Source organism: Heloderma suspectum, chromosome 3, assembly GCF_057233095.1.
Source record: "Heloderma suspectum isolate Gila_16-S chromosome 3, 16-S_ref, whole genome shotgun sequence".
In the NCBI taxonomy this organism is placed as follows: Eukaryota; Metazoa; Chordata; class Lepidosauria; order Squamata; family Helodermatidae; genus Heloderma; species Heloderma suspectum.
Window position 1 is genome coordinate 275852136 of NC_139460.1, and position 23666 is coordinate 275875801.

Here is a 23666-nt window from a genome sequence, read left to right on the forward strand (position 1 = left end):
GGTCGTTGTGAAGATAAAATGTGTGTACATATATGTGTGGTGGTGGTGAGACCCAAATATGCTGACAAACTCTTGGGAAGAAAGGTAGGACATAAAATGTAGAATTTTTTTTAAAAAAAACCTTTTATCAGGGCATCACTTGTACTTATTCAGACCTTCTGATCCTTGCAGTGATTATAATGGATTATGTGTGCCAGTCCTAGTCCTTTTAATAGTCTTTTTAGGGCACAATCCTAACTAGATAGGCGGCCGCCTCCAACCTCGGAGGTGACTGCCTATCGAAAGCAAGGCAGGAGAGGCATGGGGGGGATTGTTCCCTCCGTGCCTTTCCTGCCTTGCTATTTTTTGCTAGACAGCCAGTTTTGGCTGTGTAGCGGCGAGGGCGGGGCGAGTGGGAGAGGAAGCTGCCATACAACACATTGGATGTGTCATACGCGCAGCTCCGCTCTCCCTGCCTCGGAATGCCCCTGGAATGCCCCTTTTCAGTCACTCTGCGCTCCTCTTCCAAGCACAGAGGATGGGGCTGCTCCACACCGCCTCCAAGGCAGCGCGGATGAGGGGGGCAGGCAGTTTTCCAGGAACTGACCTTGGAGCGCAGGCTCTGAGGTCGCTTCCCGGAAATTAGCATATCCTATGGCCCTGAAGACACTGTCTAGTGGCCATAGGATTGCTCTCTTAATCTTTTTTTTTTTTTTAAATCAGGATTTACAAATATGGTATCAACATGTATTAATACCATATTCATGTATATCTGCTTATCAGGCTTACGTCTGTGTTGCATTTTGTTCTATTGCAGCATTATTATAAATCAACACAAATTAATAAGAACAATAAATACACTCCTCGTTTTCATACACAAACTTTTCAATTTCTTGTTTGTTCTAAGTTTCTCTCTCAAATAACTAAAGATATCAGCTAATAAATGGTATTTACTTGAGATTTGTCTACTTTTGGGATCTTCTATCTGGACTCTTTTTAAAGAGGGCAACCTCCACCCTCAGGTGGTGCCCTCAATGGGGCATTAGGCTAGGGGCCAGAGGCAAGAGCAATGGCATGGAGTTGTATGGCAGGTTACTCCTCATACAAGGTGAGGCTTCACTAGAAAGTTGAATCTTGCTCCCTAGGTAGTGTTCAGCACATTGTTCGGATAAGGCAGGAGCAGAAGTCATGGCCGCCCCTGGACTAGATAAAGGAGGAGGAACATTGGCTAAGCCTCAGTTTCCAACTATCCCAGCATATGTGTGTATCAGACCAGAGCAGGTACCAGGTCTGCTGGGTGTTTTGCGTGGGAGGAATGGGATTACATAAAAGCACTACCAAGTCCAGGGATTATCAGTATAGACATACAGATCTGATAACACCAAATTGCTTGGAAGATCAAGACCAACAATGACTTTGCACACTATGTTTTGTATGTGAATACAGTAGAGTACAAAACATGTCCCTCACCCCACCTGCTGTTAGGGTGCATGCATATAGGAGTTAAAGCATATGAACTTAAGAAGAGCCATCTGGATCAGACCAAAGGGTTTTTAGCCTTAAAGGCAGCCGAAAATAATTTCAAATAAAAAACATTAAATAAATAAAGGCCTATCTAGTCCAACATTCTGTCCACACAGTTGTCAACCCCTGTGCCTGCTCGTGTTCCCCAGCAACTGGAATACAGAGACATACTGCCTCTGATACTGGAGGCAAAATATAGCCATCGTGACTAGCAGCCACTGATGGCCTTATCCTCCCTGAATTTGTCTAATACCCTTTTAAAGCCATCCATGTTGGTGGCCATCGCTACATCTTATGGTAGTTTTCCAAATGTCATGTTAAAATGTGCAGAAGCCAGGTCACGTCCTTTGGCCAAAGCATCACATACTTACACCCTGGTAGGTCACGAGGTATGACATGTGGAGCTGGCCTTAGACCTCATCCCAATTTTCCAGATAGAATTCATTCTACTCAAAAGTTTTATATCCTGCGTTTACATTCCAAACTTCTTTAGACTAAAAAGAGACAATCACATACACACATTTTGGAGATGTTCTAAGAACTCCCCATAGATCTTCAACTTCAGTAGTCAATTGCTGGGATGATAGTGACACAAAAAGGGACTTGAGGTGTCTTTGATCTAACAGAACAGATCACACCTGGATTTCTAAAGAAGAAACTTTTGGACAAAGGTAGCAAATATTTTAAAGAAATAGATGATCTGGATTCTATGAACATAATTTACTCAGTCTAAAGGACAGTTTTTGATATTGCATCCCAGAAAAGATTAATCTTGTTGAAGAAAATCCATTCCTGGGGTGAATGACCTAAAGGGAGTAAGTGATCTGAATGGAACTGGAACAGGGAAGAAAGAAGCACTTTAGATTTCAAAAGGTACCAGAAAGTGGCCCAGACTAATGGAATTGGTTCAACAAATGAAGAAATACTGGGACACATTTTGTTCATTTTTGTGTCAATGTATCTGGTTAAGGAGACAATGAGGCACGGATGTGTGATCTTACAATAGGGAAGAAAAACACAGAAGAGGCCATCTATTAAATAATAAATTCGGAAGAAGCTGAAAAATGGTCAGGCTTTGACAACTGTGGAGAAATAAGGCAGTAAGGGAGTTAACATAAGAAAGGTGTGTGTTAATTATCTAGAAAATGCTGACTTGGAAAATGAGCTGCCTGGAAATAATTGCAGATAAACCTGTAAAGCCTATGGCCAATTGCTTAACAGACATTGTAAAAGGATTAATTAATTAACATTCAGGATATTGTCTGACGTTCAGTAGGACCATAAAATTATTATTGAAGCATCATGGAATAATTTTTATAGCAACTGGATGCCCTACACATCAAAAGGCTCTCAAAGATACAAAAATGTGAAGATCAGATATTCAAATATATGAATAAGAGAACAGCAGTAATGGGAGTGGGGAGGAGAAGGAAGACAAATGAAGATTTCAGAAGCAGATAAGGAAAAATGATAATGCAAGCCTTATTAAAATACAACTGAGAGAGGGTTAGCATTTAGAAGAAATGTAGTAATATTCTTTATATCACACACACACACCTGATGTGGAAGTTGGCCCAAAGGAGATGTGAATCACATGGGGCTTTGGTCAGTAACTAGTTTTCTTAGAAGCCTCAGCTTGGAGGGCCAAGTATCCAATCCTACCCTTCCAAATGCATATATGTCCCAGGTGCCTTTAGTTGCTCATTCTTAACTAGGTCTCATGCTGAGATTGCAGCCCTGATAATGAGAAACTGTCTATCATAGCCAATGTGAAACAAGAACACTAAGGAAATGCAACACTATTTTACAAACCACTGGGGAAACCAAAACTATTCCCCCCTCTCATTTTTATTTAGGGACCACCTTTACAATAGCTCTGTCTGAGGTCACTGGACACATCAGCAATTTAGCCCTGTGTAGTAATAATGATGCAGAACTGGAAATACTTCAATAAAATAAGCAAATGAACACACACACATACGCACACATATTTAACAAAGGAAATTCTTTTATGTGTGAATTCTGCTCTAATTCGCAAGAAGAGATGTCATCACACCATTTTTCTTAATGTGCAAAATTGCATGCAATGTATTATCTTTATCATCACCATTCATTTTTATAGTACTTTTAAGGCCTAAACCAGACAATATGTTTACTGTGTGCATCCATTTAATGTGACCAGTTTATGTTTTTAAATAACAGCTGTAGGGAGGCCTGATTAAGTTCTGGACTGTGGCACAATGGGAGAGGTGGTTAACCATTTCCCCCTGCATCGTGTTCACAGTGAAAATGGTCTCCCCTGGTTGCTCTTCACCTCAAGTGAGAAGTTGCCATTGACACAATAATGATCATAAATATCAACTAGTGTGGTGCTAAGGGTGAGATTGGGCAAAACAATCCTAAGTGGGTACAAGGGCAAATCTGCTTGCAGCCACCCACAGCATCTTGAACCTGCTAGAGCACAAGCAGCCAGATCAGGAGGTGCTGGTGGGAATATAGTTTTTCACCCATTTTTTCTCCCAGCCATTTTTGGTTTTGTTTCAAAAATCCTTCTCATGAAATCAGTGATACTGGGCTCTCATGGGGGAATGGACTGGTTTTGGATATGGCGGTTCCAAAGCTGTCCCATCCCTGGACTGTCCCATTTCAGGGCCTACCACTGGCTACTGCTGCTGGGATCAATGCCAGCAGATTCACAGTGATGGAACTCTGGGTATAATTGGGGCTTTCTGGGCAGATGCCCCACTACCACCAGTAGTCCTCTATGCTCTATTCTAACTTTCTTCAGACAGCAAATCTGGGAGTTAGGATTGTGTTCTTAGGAGTTAGGATCTTAAACTCACTTAGTTGGATGTTATTTGCATTGAAATTAATAGGAGCTACTTCCAAGTAAATCCTAAGAAACCTAGAACACTAAGAAATTTAGGATCTAGACATCTCCCCCCCCCCCCCGGATTGAACTGTTGATGTGGAAATGGTTGTCCCATTTACAGATGGTAAAGCAGTTGAGTGTTACCCAGTAAGGGCTGAAGTGGGATGTAACCCCAGGTCTCCTAAATCCAACCCACACTATTTCCTGTTACTGCCTTTCATCCTATCATCTTTGTTGGCATTTCAAGCTTGAAATTTCCATCTTTCTCCACAACCCCAAGGTCTAGTGGCTCATCTGGATTCTTACCAAGTTAGCATCTTAAACAGTGAAATGCATTTAGTAGGCAGTAAGTTTTCATAGATGGGTTTGTAGCCTCTTGTGTGGAAATGGCTTTCAACAGCACTATAAACAACTACTTGAAGAAGGAGTAATAAACTTTGTTAGGTGCTAGTATCTAGGAAAGTAAAAAATAATGGTTAGAAAGAAAATGATACTTTCAAAACTGAATTACTCGTGTTTATTTCCCAAGCTATAAATTATTCTAGCCTTAAAAGAAAAGGAAGGGGGAAAAGCTTCTCCCTTCTCCCTCTCACATATGACCTATGGATTGGGATGCAAAAATCTTCCCCATTCACACAGTTTATATCACAGCATGTTCCAAGAACACTTCTATTACATCCTTTCCCTTATATTAACTGATCAAATCAATATGCTGGGGTGGTGGTGGTATGGACTGCTACTATAAAGATTTCTTAAATTTAGAACAACATTGTTTATGAAAGGGACATGCAAAACTGATAGTGTGGCATGAGATTATCTCTTTAGAAGTAAATCAAACATAACACCAGTGCTTCATTACTCTACAGTTAGCTAATGTAATGTGCAAGCAAGCTGTGGATTATTGCATTTAGCCATATGAACAAATAAAGGGAGGAGGTGGAAGAAGGCAGAATTATACTGAAAACATTACGTGCCCTTACCAAGTACATTTCATCTCCTTCAATCCACTGGGTCCAGCCACAGCCTTCTTTTTCTCCTTTCTGCACACAAAGAAGTTTATCTCCATCCCACGTCACACAAGTCTAGTAAAAAAAAAAAAAAAAAGAAACATTAAAAGGCAAAGGAGCATCCCTTTTGTTAAGATACCATTATAGGCCTCAAAATTCTATTGTATGTAAAAATGATATTTAGGACACAATACTATTGTGATGACTGTAAGCGTCCAAACTTGGAGGCTTACAATCACCCTATGCAGGGCAGGAGAAGCGGCCGAGGCAATCTTTGCCTCCCCATCCTCCTGCCCTGCATTTTTGCTAGATGGGTTTTTTTGCCCATCTAGCAAAAGCATCTCGGAGGGATGGGAAGGAGGCTGGAGAGGCCTCAGGATTGGCCTCCAGTCTCCTCCCCTCCCTGCATTGTTCACATGATGAACACTAGTTCAGTTGGTTGTCTGAATCCAAGCCCTATTCAGGCATTCTAAAATCTTAAGCATGAAGGGCAGACAGGGATGTGTGTGTCATCCCTGTTCTTTTACCTCCCCATGTTGTCAGGGAAATGTTGAGGAAAACCTGTAAAACTGTTCAGCTGGATGCAATTACAGTGCTCTGCACAATCAGAAACCGTATGCAATCAGGGTTCCTGATCATGTGGACCACTGTAACTGTGTCGAACTGAATGCTTTTACATTTTCTCTTCAAACTTTCCCCGTCAACAGAGGGAGTCCAGGGTTGAAGAGGGGAGGGGACACACACATCCTCCTCTCCATGCGTAAGATCTCCAAATGCCTGAATAGGGTCATGGTCTACTTGCATACGTGCTATGTACACAGAGGTACTGGAATCCTACTTAATCCAGAGTATATATAATGCATATAGATAAACCATCTAGTTGTGCAAACTGATGCATGCATATTCACCTTAGGGATTACATTACATGATACATGTACAATCTGTGTACATTGTGAACACATGTAGAGTTATCCTTTTAACTGGAAACAGCCAGGGATTGAATTTGAGATTTACTGCAGGCACAGTTCATATTCTTCTGCTGAGTTCATGATCCTTTCCCAATACAATAGTGGTGTTAAGAACAGATCCACAGCTAAGAGAGAATAAACGTGTAGTGTAGCCCCTGATCAGCCCCATAAGATGTGTTCCAGATCATTGGCCGCCATGTCATGTGAAAACTGAGTATGTGAGAGAGCCATCTATCCCACATACTACACACCAGAGAAAGAAATTTCAAGTCACCTGACATCATCTCACTCTCAGTACTTGTCAAAGGAGGCTTTTCACACATTCAGGGTGCTTCCAGACAGAGGGCTCCTAGCGCTACTAATTAACAGACATTGTGCAACTATTCCATCTTTTCCTCCTTAACAGATTTTCCATAGTAAGAAAAAAGATGGAAAAGTGGTGGGGCGGATTATAAGTGAAAGACAATAATGTCTAGACCCTCTGTGAAATGGTCCCAGGTCATAGTCTGAAGGCACATGAGGCAGTCATCTTGCTGAAGCTAAGCAGGTCTGGGTCTGGTCAGTGCTTGGAGGGGAGACCACCTGGGAACCACATGTAGCCACGTTGAATTCCACAGTGGAAGAAAGGTGGGGTATAAATGTAATGAATAAAATAAATACATAAATAATAAATAAAATTCCGTGAAATAAGGCAGAGCAATGGCACTCACCTGGGACCACTCTCAGCTGCAAATCATCAACTAACAAATCAAATCATGAAACTCAAATGAGCAACATTTTAGGCTTATACTTCAAAAGTAAAACCAATTGATCTCTTCCCATTCCATGCTGGTGTCCTAACTATGGATCTGCTAAAAGATATGAAAGAGAGAGAGGCATTCACAAGGAGGTTACTGGTGAGCAGCTAAGCTCTATGGAGTGAAGGAAGAGCAAGGGAACTTCTCTATGTCAAGATTTTCAGGGCATGAGGCTTAAATCAGGTTTGATTTTAAATAAATGTGTTTGTAAAATGTAAAACCTCCAGTGGCTAAAATGTACACTGGATTTTAAAATATCTCCCTTCTACTTTCTACCATACATTAACAATATTCACACATGGGACAAAGAATGCAAGAGAGGCTCAAAATGATTTTCACCCCCCCTCCAACTATCATGTGTGAAAATGTCCTTGCTGGGTTTTTTGCAGGGGAATCGAGGGTTCTATTTCAACTGCCTGTAGGTTCATCTGATTTATATATCATTTGTACTAGCTGCTGGGAGCTTCCCCATATGGCTATACATCTGGTCAACCTATTTTTTTGTACTTGAAAAGAGCTTAACTCCTGATGTTGATGATGCAGTAGATTTTTGCTGCTAGATTCACATCATAAGGGCTTCGTGCCACTACACCAGGGGATGAGCTTTTCCCCTGTAAATGGGGCATATGACAGGGGTCTCATGCCAGCTGACAGAAAGCTCTTCTCTCTCTCTCTCTCTTTCTTTCTTTCTTTCTTTCTGTGATTTCCCCCTCTCTTTCTGGGGTCTCCCTCTATCCTCCTCCTCTTACTTCTGCATGAAATTAGGCCAAGGGCTTTTAGATCTGGGGCTGCAGGTTGTCCAACCATGCACTAAAGCAGAGGTGTGAAACCTCTTTCAGCCCACAGGCTGAATTCCATTTCAGAGAAGTTCTCGGGTGTCACATTCTAGTAGTGTGCAGGGCAAAAACAAAAGGGTGGGCCCCCAAAAGTACTTGCTGCCAGTAATTAAGCCTTAGGAGGAACATTTCAAACTTTGCAACATGGGAAAAAAGCTGCACAACACTTGGAAAACCACCAAACAATCAGTGGGTCGGTGAAAGGGGCAGGGCCATCTGGGGGATCCTGGAGGACCAGATTAGGTCCCCAGGAGGGCTGGTTTTGGCCCTTGGTCCAGAGCTAAAGGCTAACCGAAAACAAGATGGGCAAATGCGAAACACAGGAGGAGGAAAGGGAAACACTGTACAAAGTACAAATCTTCAGTTGGATCTGCTTTCCTTGAGAGAAAGGGCTCTGCTCACGTATGGTCCCTCTGCTCAATTTTCTGAGGATCCCCCTCAACTATGCCACAGCTCACCCCATTCAGCAGGGTCCCCTGGCTCTCAGAGTTGCATGTTCAGGGAATGCCAGAAACACCAAGGGCAAAAGGGTAGAAAAAGGATGCTCAATACAATAAAAGAATTCCAGTGCATTTCAGATCCTCAGGTCCTTCTTCAGGGTAATTTGTTAGTTAATAGATAATTAATAGATATCATTTACTCCATAATCCCCAGTCTCCTGCACTATGTTTTCTGGCATTTCTTGTGGGGTTCTCTCTTCGGGTTGGCTTAGCATTTTCAGGGGGCTGGAGGAGCTGGTGTGGAACAAGGTGGTGAAGAACTCCATTTCTGCCAATGCAGTTGAATCCATGCACTCTCTTTAGCATTGTAAATTAGAATATATTTGTTCCTTCTCGTGAGCAGGAACTATCTGTGATTGTTTTATTCCCAAACAAGCCACATTTCGAGGTGATTTTCTTTTCATTCCTGTGGTATAGTTCTACCCTTTTGTTGCTGTTCAGTCATTCAGTCGTGTCCGACTCTTCGTGACCCCATGGACCATAGCACGCCAGGCCTTCCTGTCCTGCGCTGTCTCCCGGAGCGTGCTCAAGTTCATATTCATTGCATCGGTGATGCTATCTAACCATCTCATCCTCTGCCGTCCCCTTCTCCTTTTGCCTTCAGTCTTTCCCAGCATCAGGGTCTTTTCCAGAGAGTTTTCTCTTCGCCAAAATATTTGAGCTTCAGCTTCAGTATCTGTCCTTCCAATGAGCACTCAGAGTTGATTTCCTTTAGGATGGACTGATTTGACCTCCTTGCAGTCCAGGGGACTCGTAAGAGTCTTCTCCAGCACCACAGTTGGAAAGCATCGATTCTTCAGCGCTCAGCCTTCCTTATGGTCCAGCTCTCACAGCCATACATTACTACTGGGAAAACCATAGCTTTGATTAGACGGACCTTTGTCGGCAAGGTGATGTCTCTGCTTCTTACTATGCTGTCTAGGTTTGTCATAGCTTTCCTCCCAAGGATCAAGCGTCTTTTCATTTCATGGCTACAGTCACCGTCTGCGGTGATCTTGGAGCCCAAGAAAATAGAATCTGTCACTGCTTCCATTTCTTCCCCTTCTATATGCCAGGAAGTGATAGGGCCAGATGCCATGATCTTAGTTTTTTTAATGTTGAGTTTCAAACCAGCTTTTGCACTCTCCTCTTTCACCCTCAACAAGAGGCTCTTGAGATCCTCTTCGCTTTCTGCCATTAGGGTGGTATCGTCTGCATATCGGAGGTTGTTGATAATTCTCCCAGCAATCTTAATTCTGACCTCTGATTCATCCAACCTGGCATTTCTCATGATGTACTCTGCATATAAGTTAAATAAGCAGGGTGACAATATGCAGCCTTGTTGTACTCCTTTCCCAATTTTGAACCACTCGGTTGTTCCATGTCTGGTTCTTACTGTTGCTTCTTGACCCTCGTACAGGTTTCTCAGGAGACAGGTAAGGTGGTCTGGTACTCCCATCACTTTCAGAATTTGCCACAGTTTGTTGTGATCCACACAATCAAAGGCTTTAGCGTAGTCAATGAAGCAGAAATAGACATTTTTTCTGGAATTCTCTTGCTTTCTCCATGATGCAGCGAATGTTGGTGATTTGATCTCTAGTTCCTCTGCCTCTTCGAAACCCAGCTTGTACTTCCGGTAGTTCTTGGTTCGCATACTGCTGAAGCCTAGCTTGTAGGATTTTGAGCATCACCTTGCTGGCATGTGAAATGAGCGTAATTGTGCGGTAGTTTGAACACTCTTTGGCGTTGCCCTTCTTTGGAATTGGAATGTAAACTGACCTTTTCCAGTCTTGCGGCCATTGTTGAGTGTTCCAAATTTGTTGGCATATTGAATGCAGCACTTTAACAGCATCATCTTTTAGGATTTTAAATAGCTCAGCTGGAATAGTTCTACCCTTAGAGGCAGCCTAAAAATAACGTTAAATAAATAAATAGTGGTTGAGGGCGCAATCCTATGGGGATAGGCAGCCACCTCCGAACTCGGAGGTGACTGCCTATCCAATGCAGTGCAGGAGAAGCATGAAGGGGATCCTTCCCTTTTCCCTTCTCCTGCCCTGCAATTGCGGCAAGACAGCCAATTTTGGCTGTCTAGCCACAGGAAGGCGGAACAGGGGAGGAGGCTGCTGGATGACACAGAGGATGTGTCGTACTGGCATTTCTGCCTTCCCCATCCTGGAACGTCCCCTGGAATGCCCCGTTTTGGCCGCTCCACACTCCTCTTCCAAGCGGGGAGTGCAGGGCCATTCCATGCTGCCTGCAAGGCAGTGCAGGCGGGGGGAGGGGGGGTCAGTTCTCCAGGAACCAACCTCAGAGCATGGGCTCCAAGGTTGTTTCCCGGAAAACCACATATCCTATGGCCATCTAGCTACTGACTAGCGGCCATAGGATTGCTCCCTGAGAGTGTCTAACTAGGATTGAAAAGCACTGGGGTTCAAATCTTGATGAAGCTCATTGGTCTAGTAAGTCATCTTGGTTCAGTCATGCACTATCTTTCTGTTTAACTTACCTTGTTAGAAAATATTCTACTAACAATTGCAGTGTGGTTGTGAGAATATAGGGCTGTGTGTGTGTGTGTGTGTGTGTATGGTGGGTGGATGAGAATGATGTACACCATTCTTTATGGCAAGGGTGGGTTAAAAATAATAAATAAATCTGAATTTAAAATATATTGCTTCCCTTTCTTTGATTTATCCATCTTCACATGGCACATATAGACTGGGTTAAAACAATTAGCATTAGAACAACTCACCCTCTGAGCAAAATATTACATAAAAACAACTCAACAATAAACTCTAGACTATTCTAAACTATAATAAACTGTAGCACAACTTCTGTTTGTATGGATAATTTGTTGATGCGCATAGAAAAAGGTAGCCCTATGCAACAGAGTAAGTACTATGTACAGTCCACACCACTGGTGCTAATTGGAGCTAGTTTCACTGAAGTCAGTGGAATTACACAGATGTTAAGCCAAGATGGGGCCAGAAAAAACTTCTGCCTGCCCAGTGCTCAAATAAACAGTAAGAAAGCGCTCCATTCATCAGAACACCATTCAGTCACTCCTTGCTGCTGCCGATTCTGTTGACAAGGTACAAGAAGTCTGTCTACCAGTAGGGGGAACCCTCATTCAGCATTTTCAGTCTTTGACTACAACAGCGCCAACTGACCTTGGGAAAATGCAATGATTTTTTTATGGTTTTGTTCTACCAATCTTTCTTTTAAGCGATTTAGCATGGCTTCAGAAAGACAGGTGGCAAGGGACACGTTAACCTAGCATTCTCATAATCTATGATTTCCAATAACCCATTTTGTCATCTGTTGGAAGCATAAATGCACACTTATTAGAGTGGAGGACGGGATTTTTGTTAATATCGTGTCCACTTTTCCAGACAGTTCAAATAGGGCAGAATATCATACCAAATACCACAGGGGCAGTGCTGTCAAGTTCCAATGCTGCACAATTTCCATTCATTTCAATAGGGCCTCTACAAACAGGGCTCCTATACAAACATTGGCATCATAGCAACAGTGACTTATGGGATATTACCAATGTCCCTTTTCCCTCCCAAAAGCAGGGCAATGGATTCCTCAGACCAACGAAACCCTGAATATGTATATATAAGAATATATGTTATGTACCCTTTCCTGTTCTCTGGATAGTTCATATTAATATATGAACATAAGAAGATAAAAAGAGCCATGCTGGATCAAACCAAGAGTCCATCTAGTCCAGTATTCTGTTCACACACTGGCCAATCATCTGTCTGCATATAAAAGTTATCATTCCCTGCTTCCTTTAGGGCTGCTGGGTCACCAAATGACAATGACAAAAGAGAAGCTATGTGTGGTCGAATTCTCCTTTCTATTAAGCCTATGTAGCTTTCTGTAAAGCTCATGTTGGACCTCGAAGAAGCCCTCATCATTCTCTGGCTTATGGTTCTCCAACCTCTGATGCTCCCTTGTCTAGCTACTTCCTTTCTACGAGCAGCTCACAGCCTCGCCTGTCCTGTTCCTAGGTCTACTCTCTTAGGGAGGGGCTGTGGCAGAGTAGTAGAGCACATGCTTTGCATGCAGGAGATCCCACGTTCAGTCCCTTAAATCTCCACTTAATAAGATATAGAAGCAGGTTATGCAGAAGATCTGTCTTTGCCTGAGATCTGGGCAAGCCACTGCCACTCAGAGTTGACAATACTGGGCTAGAAGGAACAAGAGTCTATTGTCCTTCCTTCTTCAGCATCCTTTTTACAACTCACTCTGCTTCACTTCCTTTGGTCACCATATCCCTATGCAAGCATTTACCAGAACACATGAAGGCTAAACATGAGTAGGGGTGGGGGATGTGTACGCAAGCCCAACCCCAATATCCCCATGCGCACGGACTCCTCTTCAGACCTTTGCACATTCAAAGCAAAGGTCTAAAGAAGGTTTCTAAGTGTACTTCGTTGAACCTACATAGACACCTCCACAATTTGGACTTGTCTTATCAGGGTTCCCAGGCGCAGGGAGGATTCTAAGCCTCTCAACCAAACATCCCTGGAAACCCTCTTCAAACCTTTGTGCGAATGTATATGAGGACATTGTGTGACATCCCTAGCTCCCACTCCCTTTTTAGTCTTTGTATGTTCAAGCCTGGATAGGGTTCCTGTCACACCTCCCTGTTTACCTGGCACTCCTGCCAACAGCTACAATGTTTAGGATTTGGGGTATTCAGGAATATCAGAGGTCATTATTGAAGCACTGATATTGCAATTAGCAGAGATTGATTTATTGCTTATACTTATGAATGGCTTTTTCCTCCAGCAAAAATTAGTGCTTGGTGCTCATGTGGGAAATCTGAATGCTGTTCTTTAAGCAGTGATTTGTATACACCATCTTATTTCAAATGCTCCTTTTGCACCTCCCCACCACCTTTCTAAAAGGTGTGTGTGTTTTAGGGATAAAATGTATTTGGGGCATATGCTAGATACCTACTAAACAAACAAACAAAGGGACAAAACATTGTTAAATGGTAATGGACATTTTTACTGGGTAAAATGAAAAAGATCATAATTTGGAACACCATAACTTGAGCTCTCTTTGTCAAGGGCTCCTTTGAGGCCTCTCTCAGTCTAATCCAGTAGCTGAGTCCAGACACAGACAAAGGGATTCTTTTCAAAGCTTTATTCCTCTTTTACAACTTAACAACTCTGTTAGCAACTGGATATGAGCAGCAGAGTACCTATGCCCTAAGTTGGAACAGTTGGTCCCCGTTTGAAGGAGAATCACTGGCAGACCCTGAACTTATGGGCTAGGGAGAGTCCCTCCCCTTTTCCCTTGGATCCTCTGGGCGCAACCGTTGTTTGTGCGCCAACCAGGCACTACGCCTCCTTTCCACGCCCTCCATTTGGCGCCGCTCCCTGCATTGGCGTCGCGCGTCCAGCAAGTCTGCTTCCCACGCTCTCTCACTCCCGGGACTGCTATCTATGCTAGGAATGCCGGTGGGAGGAATCCCTGCCAGCTGTTGGCCCTGGGAAGGATGAGCGAGCTCTTCTCCCAGGAGCGGCTGCTCTTCCTCAGAATCAGAACTACTCTGGGATTCTATGGGCTCAGTGTCCACCCTGACATCATCCCTGCTCCCATGAGGCCCCCCCTTGTGCTCCTCCCCTGGGGCCCCGCGTTTGTGGGGGTACAGCTGGTGGAAGCACCTCAGCAGCAACGGAGCATGCACATTTTCCGCGAGTTCCCAGAATTGCTCATCAGGCCCGTAGCCCTTCCAGTCAACCAGATATTGCAAGCGGCCGCGAGAAAGGTGGGAGTCCAGAATCTCCGTGACCTCAAACTCCTCCTCCCCCTCCACCAACACTCCTATGACACTATCCATTTGTATTGCATGGGTTCCCATACAGAAGAAAGGGTTCACTGTGCAAAAATGCCAAGGAATAGTAATCTCTTTGGTGGCTTTACTACCTCCAAAAGGATGTGAGAACTGAGTCTCATGCAAATGAGTGTGGAATTACAGCCAGAAAACCCTACCGTTGTGATAGACCTCTACAAAGAGACAAAGAAAGACCCAAATACACTATGGCAGGACTTCTAAGCATGTAAATTGGAATTTAATTGGAAGTAAATCCTGACAATTTGCTTCTCAGAAAGCAGCTTTAGAACTGGGGTATTAGGGCAGAACTATATGGTGGGCCGCGGTGGCTTAGTGGTTAAGATTCTGAACTGCAGAATGGAAGGTCGGAAGGTCAGCAGTTCGAGACCCGAGTGCTGCGTGATGGAGTGAGCTCCCGTCTTCAGTCCCAGCTTCTGCCAACCTAGCAGTTCGAAAGCAAGAAATTGCAAGTAGATAAATAGGTACCGCCTCGGCCGGAAAGGTAACAGCGTTCCGTGCACCTCGGTGTTCAGTCATGCCGGCCACATGACCACGGAAGCGTCTTCGGACAGCGCTGGCTCTTCGGCTTAGAAACGGGGATGTGCACCGCACCCTAGAGTCGGACACGACTGGGGACACCTTTACCTTTACCTTTTTATATGGTGGGAGCAAATATGGAGTTCCCAGTCTTATATTTTCTTGTAAGGCAAATGCTGATGTAGAGGGCACACTTGTGTGTGTGTGGGGGGGATTAGTGGGCAGGAGTGGGTACTTCACCTTTTTCACATCCACTAATTCTCCCCAGCCCCTGAAGCCATTGTTACTTGCTTTATCCCCTTAGTCAGGCACTGAAACCAGGATTAATGCTAGCTATTGGAGCATTTGCAAGGGAAACTCCTAAACATTTAAGGAATTAAGCACTTCTCTTGCCCTTTAATTGTTCCCTACAAATCTCCACTCCATCCTTCATTCACATTACCTCTGAAAACACAGATCTGGGAACCTACATTTGCTGTGGTAATCTGTAGTTCCACTCTAAATCAGATGTGTATAACATTTTTAACACTATGTAAGTTTCTCAATGAGAGCTCTTTCACCCATTAGAGGAAGGAATGTGAATGACTTTGCTTCCTCTCTTCACACCTCCACTGTTGTGTGCAACAGGAAAATACACATCTCCTTTGCAGGGAGATGTACAGGATATTTCTGAATTGGGAGCTCACACATCTCTCTGCCCCCATGGAAGATATGTGCAGTTTATTCCTTTGTACATTACAGTGGAAGCATGAAAAGAAGAAGCACAAGTCACTGATGTGTCTTCCTTTGTCACTCCCTGTAATGTGCACAAGAGTCCTGGAAAGCTGTGCAATATACTCAAGTGCATTAACTAATTCAGAAACATTTAAATCTGAGATTAAATATGCTTAAAAAAGGAAACCTCCCTTTCTTTTGTAATCCACATATCCAAGAGATGTGATCAGAAAGAGTCCTACGGTGATTTACACTGGAGGATAGCCACCCCATGCCCAAGAAACTTAATTATTCTTTGCTAACTAGAATTTTTTGCTTGGTAACTCCTGGCTGGAATACGTATGTTTTCTTTAAAATGTAATTTAGTCTTGTAGCTTCTAGTACAAATACTGCTGGTTCCATTTCCAACTGGGCATGAAACATACTACATCTTCCCCGCTGCTCTTCATTCTCTTAAAATAAACATGCTTCTTTAAATTATTATAAGCATTTCCCAAGGCACTCAGTATTGACAACAGAAGGGAACAAAACATTGCCTGCAAGAAAAGAGCAGGCATGGATGACTGTACACAGTAGGCTCAGAGAATTCCCTAGAAGGTAACATGTGTTCACCCTGAAGATAACACCTGTCTTGAAAATTGCACAGTTCTCCTGATTTCTAAACTTTGAGCTTATAGACCTTCCTTCCCTTAGTGTATGCTACTTAAAAAACAAAATGACGTGTTAACAAAACACCCCATGGGAATGAAATATCCATCAGCACTTGCTGCTTCTGTCAGAATCCTAGATAAATGATTTTCTGGTAGAAGATAGATTTCAGAACAACTTTAGCCACCATGTATATTTCCAGATATGATTATCTGCCACATGGTCACAGTAGTTCTACCCCCTGTGACTTTTACATTCAATGTACCAAAAACCACATCACCTCTGTGTGCGAGAGCACAACTGCAGCCACAAGTGCTCTGTGCATTTACTTCTCTCTCTCTCTCTCCCTCCCACGCACACAGACACACACACACACGCGCGCGCGCACAACCAGAGTTAGCCTCAGCATGTGAATACTTCTCAGCTTCAGGTGTTCCTGCATGAAACAGACTATCTAGATCCATTTCAATCCAGCTGCAGGCCTGTTATTTTGTATTTTACTTAGTATTTTATTGCTGGTGGGATACATATTTAACAAACTAACAAGTACCAATTTGGAATGAGAGATTACTGGATACTTATGGTGTTTTTCTAATATTTGGGTTTGTTTACAAAGTTACAAACTGAGCATAGGTGAAGCAGCAATTCCATTGCCCCCACATCAGTCTCCAGCAAGGGGCACCATGTGCCCCCAGATGCTTTCACCTTACAGCTCCCAGCTCAGCTAAGCTAAACTAAGCTAAGCTCAGCGCTCTCTCTCTCTCTCTCTCAGCAGTTCAGTCTGCCTTTTTTCACACACAGATCTAACTTACATCTTGCTGGGTGCAAGGCAAAGGTGTATCTCCTTCCCATAGCCTCTTCTACTGAAGAAAAAAAACCCCCTTCAGCTAGCAATTTCCCCAGCAAAATGAAGGTATCATCAGGAATGGCTAGTCATAACTACACTATACATAATATTAGGATACTGTAAAAATGTTAAGTCCTTTCTGAGTACTAAACCAACTTAAGTCAGAGTCACAAATGTGGCCAAGTTGAGAATTTAAATAGGTGTAGGGCTGTTAGTGTTTATTGACTTCAGTTAAAGCTAACATTGGTTCGCACAGAGGGCCGTGCCTGATGTTTTATTTCCCCAAGTCCATTTTGAAACAGCATGTAGGAAGCCCAACTTCTGTACAACAATTTTCAAACTGTGAGCTTAGAAATGCAATGTTGGAAATAGCGCTGTGTTAATGACAGTCCTGTGTATTCTGTAAGTGTGATTTATTAACACATGTTCTTGCTTTCCCATTTCTTCATATGTAATACATTTCTACTGAATTTCAACTAAATGCCAGTTTATTGCAAATTATGAGCAAGGTAGCAATGGATTTTAGTAGATTATTTGTAATTCGTATTGCTTTGGCACTAGCTATGGGGAATAAGAAGACAGTCCAGTTGTATCTCACTATTGTAGGGGAACAAATCAGTTTTATGGTATGCCTGTCTGTCTCAACTGCTTGTGGGCTGTATGTAACAAGGTCTATAATTCTATCATGAAGATGCTAAAGATGCACCTGGACTAGAAAGACATAAGTATAAGCATGATCAGGAGTTGGGCACAGGGGGTGGGGGAAGCCCTGTAATAATAATTTCTGCCTGCACTTTTTACATATCAGTGTTTTGATATATTTCCTCTTTTTATATTTTATCAACTTGGGTTCATTGGTGAACTGCAGCATGGCACCTGCTTTAAAATACGGCAGTCTGAAGAATGAGGAATATGTTAAAAATCCATGTAATTGGATGAGAAGCAGAATGTTTAGACACTCATTTAGTCCTTTTTTGCAGCATACTGCAGATGCTGGAAAACTCTTTACAGCAAACATGCCATATATGATGCCTTGGCCTTTAAATCCTTAAACAGTGTAGGACCTGGGTATCTAAGGGCACAATCCTATGTATGTTTAGAGAGAAAAAGTCCTATAACTTTCAGCATCCCTGAGAAAGCATGGCTATCTGGGGAATGCTGGAAGTTTTAGGACTTTTTCTGTCTAAACATGCATAGGATTGCACCTTCCATGGCTTATTTCTCTCACATGACCATCAATTAAGAGAGGGCTTCCTGTGGTACCTCCATTTTCAGAGATGGGAAACTGGAAAGCGGGCCCTTTCTGTGGTGACATCCAAGAACTCCCTCCCCAGGCAGGTTTGCCTGGTGCCTTCCTTTCTATCTTTTAGGTGCTGGATGAAGTCTGTCCTGTTCTTTTATACCTTTCATGGTACTGGAGTTCCTTTTAGAATGTGATTGTATACAAACTTACTTGGGAGTAAGTCCGATTGAACTCAATAAGTCTTACTGTTGAGTAGAATTGTATTGGGCTGTATGTTAATTGCATTTATTTTCTGGATTAAAAAAAAAAAGCAGGGGTTTTACTCACTGGCCCTTCTGTTTTATTTTGTTCATTGTTGTATTTTAGTGTATTGATATAATTGATCATTGATGTAATGGAAACCACTTTGAGGCCATCCTCTTGGTGAAAGGTTGGATATGAATGTTATCAGTCAAGAAATACGCATGGCAAGGTACGGATCTGATGAACTACAGAACCAGTCTTACTTCAGAGGCAGATTTCCCAGTAACAACTAATCAGTGATGGGGAGCCTAGTTTGCAGTGGCAGCTGCTGCCCACTGGGGCTGGTGGAGGGCAGGGCAGGGCAGCTAAAGGTAGGTAAAGCCAAAGGGTTATGGTAAATGGAGCCAAGCAGTCACAGCAACACACAAAAGCAGTCTTTTCAAACCGTACCAGCAGCAATTCATAGCACAGAAAAGGGAAATGGAGACAAATTAACTTTGAGATCATGCCTGCACGGCAGAGGGCTGGGTTGAGGTAGATCCATACAGCACCACACAATAGCAGCCTCTTGAATCCACAGCAGAAACTCATTGCACAGAAAACGGAAACTGGGGCAAGTGACTTAAAAATCATGAGTGCAAAGTGGGGAGTAGATGGGTGGGCAGCGGTGTCAACAAAGTTGGGGTGCATTCCTAAAACCTATAGTTCTACTCAAATTCATCAGTTCATCCTGAAATTTGTGCCCAGCTTGCATCTTTCAGATTAGACTGAAGCTTGTGAGAATAGCTGGAGTAGTTTTACATTCTCATTAATGAAAATGATTGGGAACAAGTTTTGTAAACATTCATAATCCTGTGAACAGTTACGGAGATAAATTAGTTCCTTGGTAATGCTGCAATCCTATACACACTTATCTCAAAGTAAGTTCCATTTAACTCATTGACACTTACTTCTGAGTACACATGTATAGGATTGCACTTTAACTTTGTTATTTTGCACTGCTCTCTGTTATTTTAACTGTATTTTTCATGTTATATTTGCTGTTCTCCTGTAATTTGTTTAATTCCGTTTTGATGCATTTTTGCAATATTTTTGTAAGCTGCTTTGATTTTATACTCAACAGAAAACATTACAACTCGCCCTGTCTGTGACCAATCTATGCAGAAACCAAGCAAACTGTCCTCAGACAAATGTTTTCCTTGTGCTGTTAAAATGAAGCTGGCAAAGAACATCACTGACAGGATAGGAATGTAATTTTAACTTTCTCTGAAGATGCCACTAGCTTCTGCTTATTATAAATGAAAGAAGTATTTTTTATTTATTTCTTTATTAAATTTCTATACTGCCCAATAGCCACTGTCTATCCCTCTTGTTCATCCAGCCAGCCTAAACACAAACACACCTCCCTCCCTCAGAGCAATTTCAGACCAGTACATTAGTGGCAGCCAGAAGAAATGTTGCCTGGTTGCCTGTTTGAGAAAGATCCCACGGTTCAGTCCGAAGGGCACCGAACAATAGCTGGGCCTATGGCTAATGAAACAGGGACAGGGGAAGGCACAGGTGCAAAACAAGAGGGGGGAAGAGATAGATGTATGGAAATCCCTTCTTGGATGCAAGAGGACTTGACAGGGGCTTGGCACCAAATGGCTGGAAGGAAAGAGAAAGAGACAGACTGAAGGGGTGTCTCCATGAGCGACTTATTTATTGGACAATTGTACAATTGCACGATAGGGCACTTGTATGATAGAGCAAATGTATGATAGAGGCATAGAGACATGAAAGAAATCACCCACCCAGAAAGGAAGAAGTTTAAAAAATCACACCTACAGAGGGGTTTTCAATGCCACTAAGCCACTATCATGCATTTGTCTAGCAACAGCTATGCCCCCTATCTCTCACTGTGTCACTATCACACATTAGTGCTATCATGTGATAGTGACAAAGTGTGATGGTGGTTTTAGAGGGGGAGAAATATAAAACAATTGGCGGAATAGCTTGGGGAAGGGGTCTCCTCAGAAGTAACTCTCCTTGTGGTCAATGAGGCTAAGCTTTCATCCATCACTTTATGGGAGTATCAGAGGAAGGAAAAAGGAGAGCCGGGGCGGGAGGGAGGCTTTCTTATTGGTTGAGCAGCCTCTGCCAGTCTGATGACATTTATTCCAATCCCCCCACCCCACACAGAAGTACGTTCTGTGAAGCGACTTATACTGGAGCAGTGCGCTTCCTTGTGGAGCCCTGCGTGGACTAAAGCCGATTCCTTGAAAAACTCTGGGCAAGCTACCCTTCGCTTCTGCTTCTGCTGTCGTGGAATCAGGGTCTGACTCTCTGTGGTCATTTCCCAGCTCCCTCCAAGTGACTACTCTTCACTGTGTAAACAAGCACACACTCTTCTCTCTCTCTCTCTCTCTCTCTCTCTCTCTCTGCTACACTGCAAGTAAAAGGAAGGAACAGAAGTCAAGGGCTCAGTGCTCTCTTCCTGTCCTTGCCTGCCATGATGAGAGTGAAACTGGAAAGCAAGACAACTGCATAGATCCAGTTTTAAAAAACAAAAAAGAAAGTGTATTATTGCCTAAGGGTGCCCTACATGGACACCAATTTTCCCAAAAGAAATGCTGGCTGCTGCATGGAAAACCACACATGCCCCTATTTGGGAAGCAGAGTGTCCTGCCTGCTGCCTCTGCCAATTGAACTCAATAGGCGAACGGAATGTTCTGACCGTGTGCACCTACCTCATACACTCAGCGTTATCCCAGGCAGGCAGCGAGATTATAGGAAGCCATGGAGGACTGAGACAAAGCAAAGAAGAAGACCATAGAAGCAAGTGTGGCAGCAGCCTTGCCATGCTTGCTAACAACTTAACAAGAAACTTGCTGGGGAGGAGGGGGACAGAGGGTTGAGGTGGGAGGCACTGCCTTTCCTGCACTTAATATAGCACTACTCCTGCTAACTGGAACGAAGGAAGGTAACTTTTCCTGATTCAGACCATTAGTCCATCTAGCTCATTACTGTCTACACTGACTGGCAATGGCACTTGAGGGTTTCAGACAAGACAGGAGTCTTTCCCAGACCTAACTGGAGATGCTGGGGATGGAGCCTAGGATCTTTTGTACGCAAAGCACGAGTTTTGCCACTGAGCTATGGCCTTTCTAAAAGCTTACATACATGTAACATTTGTCTTTGTTAACTTTGGTTTACAGAAAGTGTGAGACTAGTTGTATGTTATATTTGATTGTATGTGTTATCAGGTATGTAACAGCATTTATGTATCCACATTATATATTAGGTTTTAGGTGAATGGGTTCCTGTACTATGAATGATGATGGGTTCCAGCAAGGCTGCGAGCTGTAGAGTATTAGGGGACTCAGAAACCATGCCATAAGCACTTCTGAAAACTGTGTAAAGACTAAAGAGGCCCTCACAGTCTGAGTTCAGCGAATGTAGGGATGGCGGAGAATTTCTCCCCGAAACTTTGGGGGGCCGAGCGCCAACGTGTTTGGCCCCCCGAACAAGTTTCGGGGAGAAATCCTCCGCCCCCCCCGCCCCCCGCACCCCCCCGGGACGGGACTTACCTTCGCCAAATGTCCCTCCCGGCGGCAGGTCCGGCCGGCGGTTCAGCGGGTGTTCGTGCGGGGCGGGAGCGGCAGCCGGTCTTTCGACCGGCTGCCGCCGCCGCCATTCCAATCAAAGAAAAAAAAACCCGCCCCCGTGATAGGCTACGTGACGATTAACGTAGCCTATCACGGCTAGATTTGCAAAGTCAGCCGTGATAGGCTACGTAAATCGTCACGTAGCCTATCACGGGTGACTTAAAAAAAAAAAAAAAAAGCACATACGGATAAGGGTGGCCCCCATAGGGAGCCGCCAATCCTGTTCCTTATTTGGTCGCTGTAGTCTACGTAAAGATTTATGTAGACTACAGTGATCAAATAAGGAATGCGAATGGCGGCTCCCTATGGGGGCCGCCATTAGCATACGCGCTTTTTTTTTTTTTTTTAAAGTCACCCGTGATAGGCTACGTGACGATTAACGTAGCCTATCATGCTGACTTTGCAGATCTAGCCGTGATAGGCTATGTTAATCGTCACGTAGCCTATCACGGGGGAGTTTTTTTTTTAAAAAAAAACTTTCGAGTTTGCGGCCGGGCGAGGCGGGAAGTCTCCTCCCCGGCCTGAATTTTGGCCAGGCGAGGCGGGAAGCCTCCCCCCCGGCCTGAATTTCGGCCGGGGCGAGGCGGGAAGCCTCCCCCCCGGCCTGAACTTCGCGGGGGGAGCAGCGAAGCGCCTCCCCCCCACCGCGAACAAGCTTCGACGAAAGGTAAGTGACTTTCGTCCACCTCTAAGCGAATGTCATGTCAGCGATTACAGCATCTTGTAGACCAATGGCTTGAAATAGCCATTGTAACATCCTGTGGAATAACAAGTAGGCCTGTGGTCAGCTCACTCCAGAACATTGCATCTTCAGCAATAAGGCCACCTTTTGACTTGTGAGTCAGTGGCCAAATGTCTGCAGTGAAAAAAAAGTGAAAGACTGCAGGAACATTACATTAATGGAAGTAGGTCAACAGCCAAACCATTTGTGAGGTAATGCTGGGGCAGTGGACTATGGGTCAAAGGCCATGCAGTCACTGTGGACCAAATGCTATAAAAGTAGGTTTGGGATCAGCTGAAATCAGAGTCCTCAGGACATCAGGAAGATGCACACCTGGAGATCCCATAATCTCCAGAGCAAAGTCTCACTGAGTGGGATTGGCCTCCCATTGTAGTGAACAGTGGGTATGATTGGATAGGGGTCAAATTCTATTTATTGGACATTGGATATCTATGATTTGAAGTGCAAATTCTATATGTGCTATTGGTGTAATGAATAAAGCAATGTAAGATAAGAAGAGCTCTTATGTGCAGCCTCATTGCCCCAACAGTTTTTAGATCTCAGGCCTGATTGGGACTGATTACCCTATATCAGACAGGTTTGGTCACAAAAGCAATGAGTTCTTGTGTACTACAATACCATGGGCATGAAAATGACAGTACACAGAAATGGAAACCAGAAATGACTTGCCCAAGATCACAGTGTAGACACAGAAACAGAAGCCAAGTTGTCTAAAGATTGTGTCAGAAA

At 43.6% G+C, this 23666-nt stretch overlaps 2 protein-coding genes across 2 annotated transcripts in view; one reads left to right on the plus strand and one right to left on the minus strand.

The window, feature by feature from the left end:
* Positions 1-23666, plus strand: part of MRI1 (methylthioribose-1-phosphate isomerase 1) — a 157746-nt gene that overhangs the window by 107745 nt on the left and 26335 nt on the right. The window lies entirely within an intron of this gene.
* Positions 1-23666, minus strand: part of RBP1 (retinol binding protein 1) — a 50969-nt gene that overhangs the window by 266 nt on the left and 27037 nt on the right. Inside the window, exon 3 of the mRNA XM_084847085.1 lies at positions 5356-5457. Within this exon, the coding sequence (XP_084703211.1) occupies positions 5356-5457 (102 nt within the window). The remainder of the gene's footprint in view (positions 1-5355; positions 5458-23666) is intronic.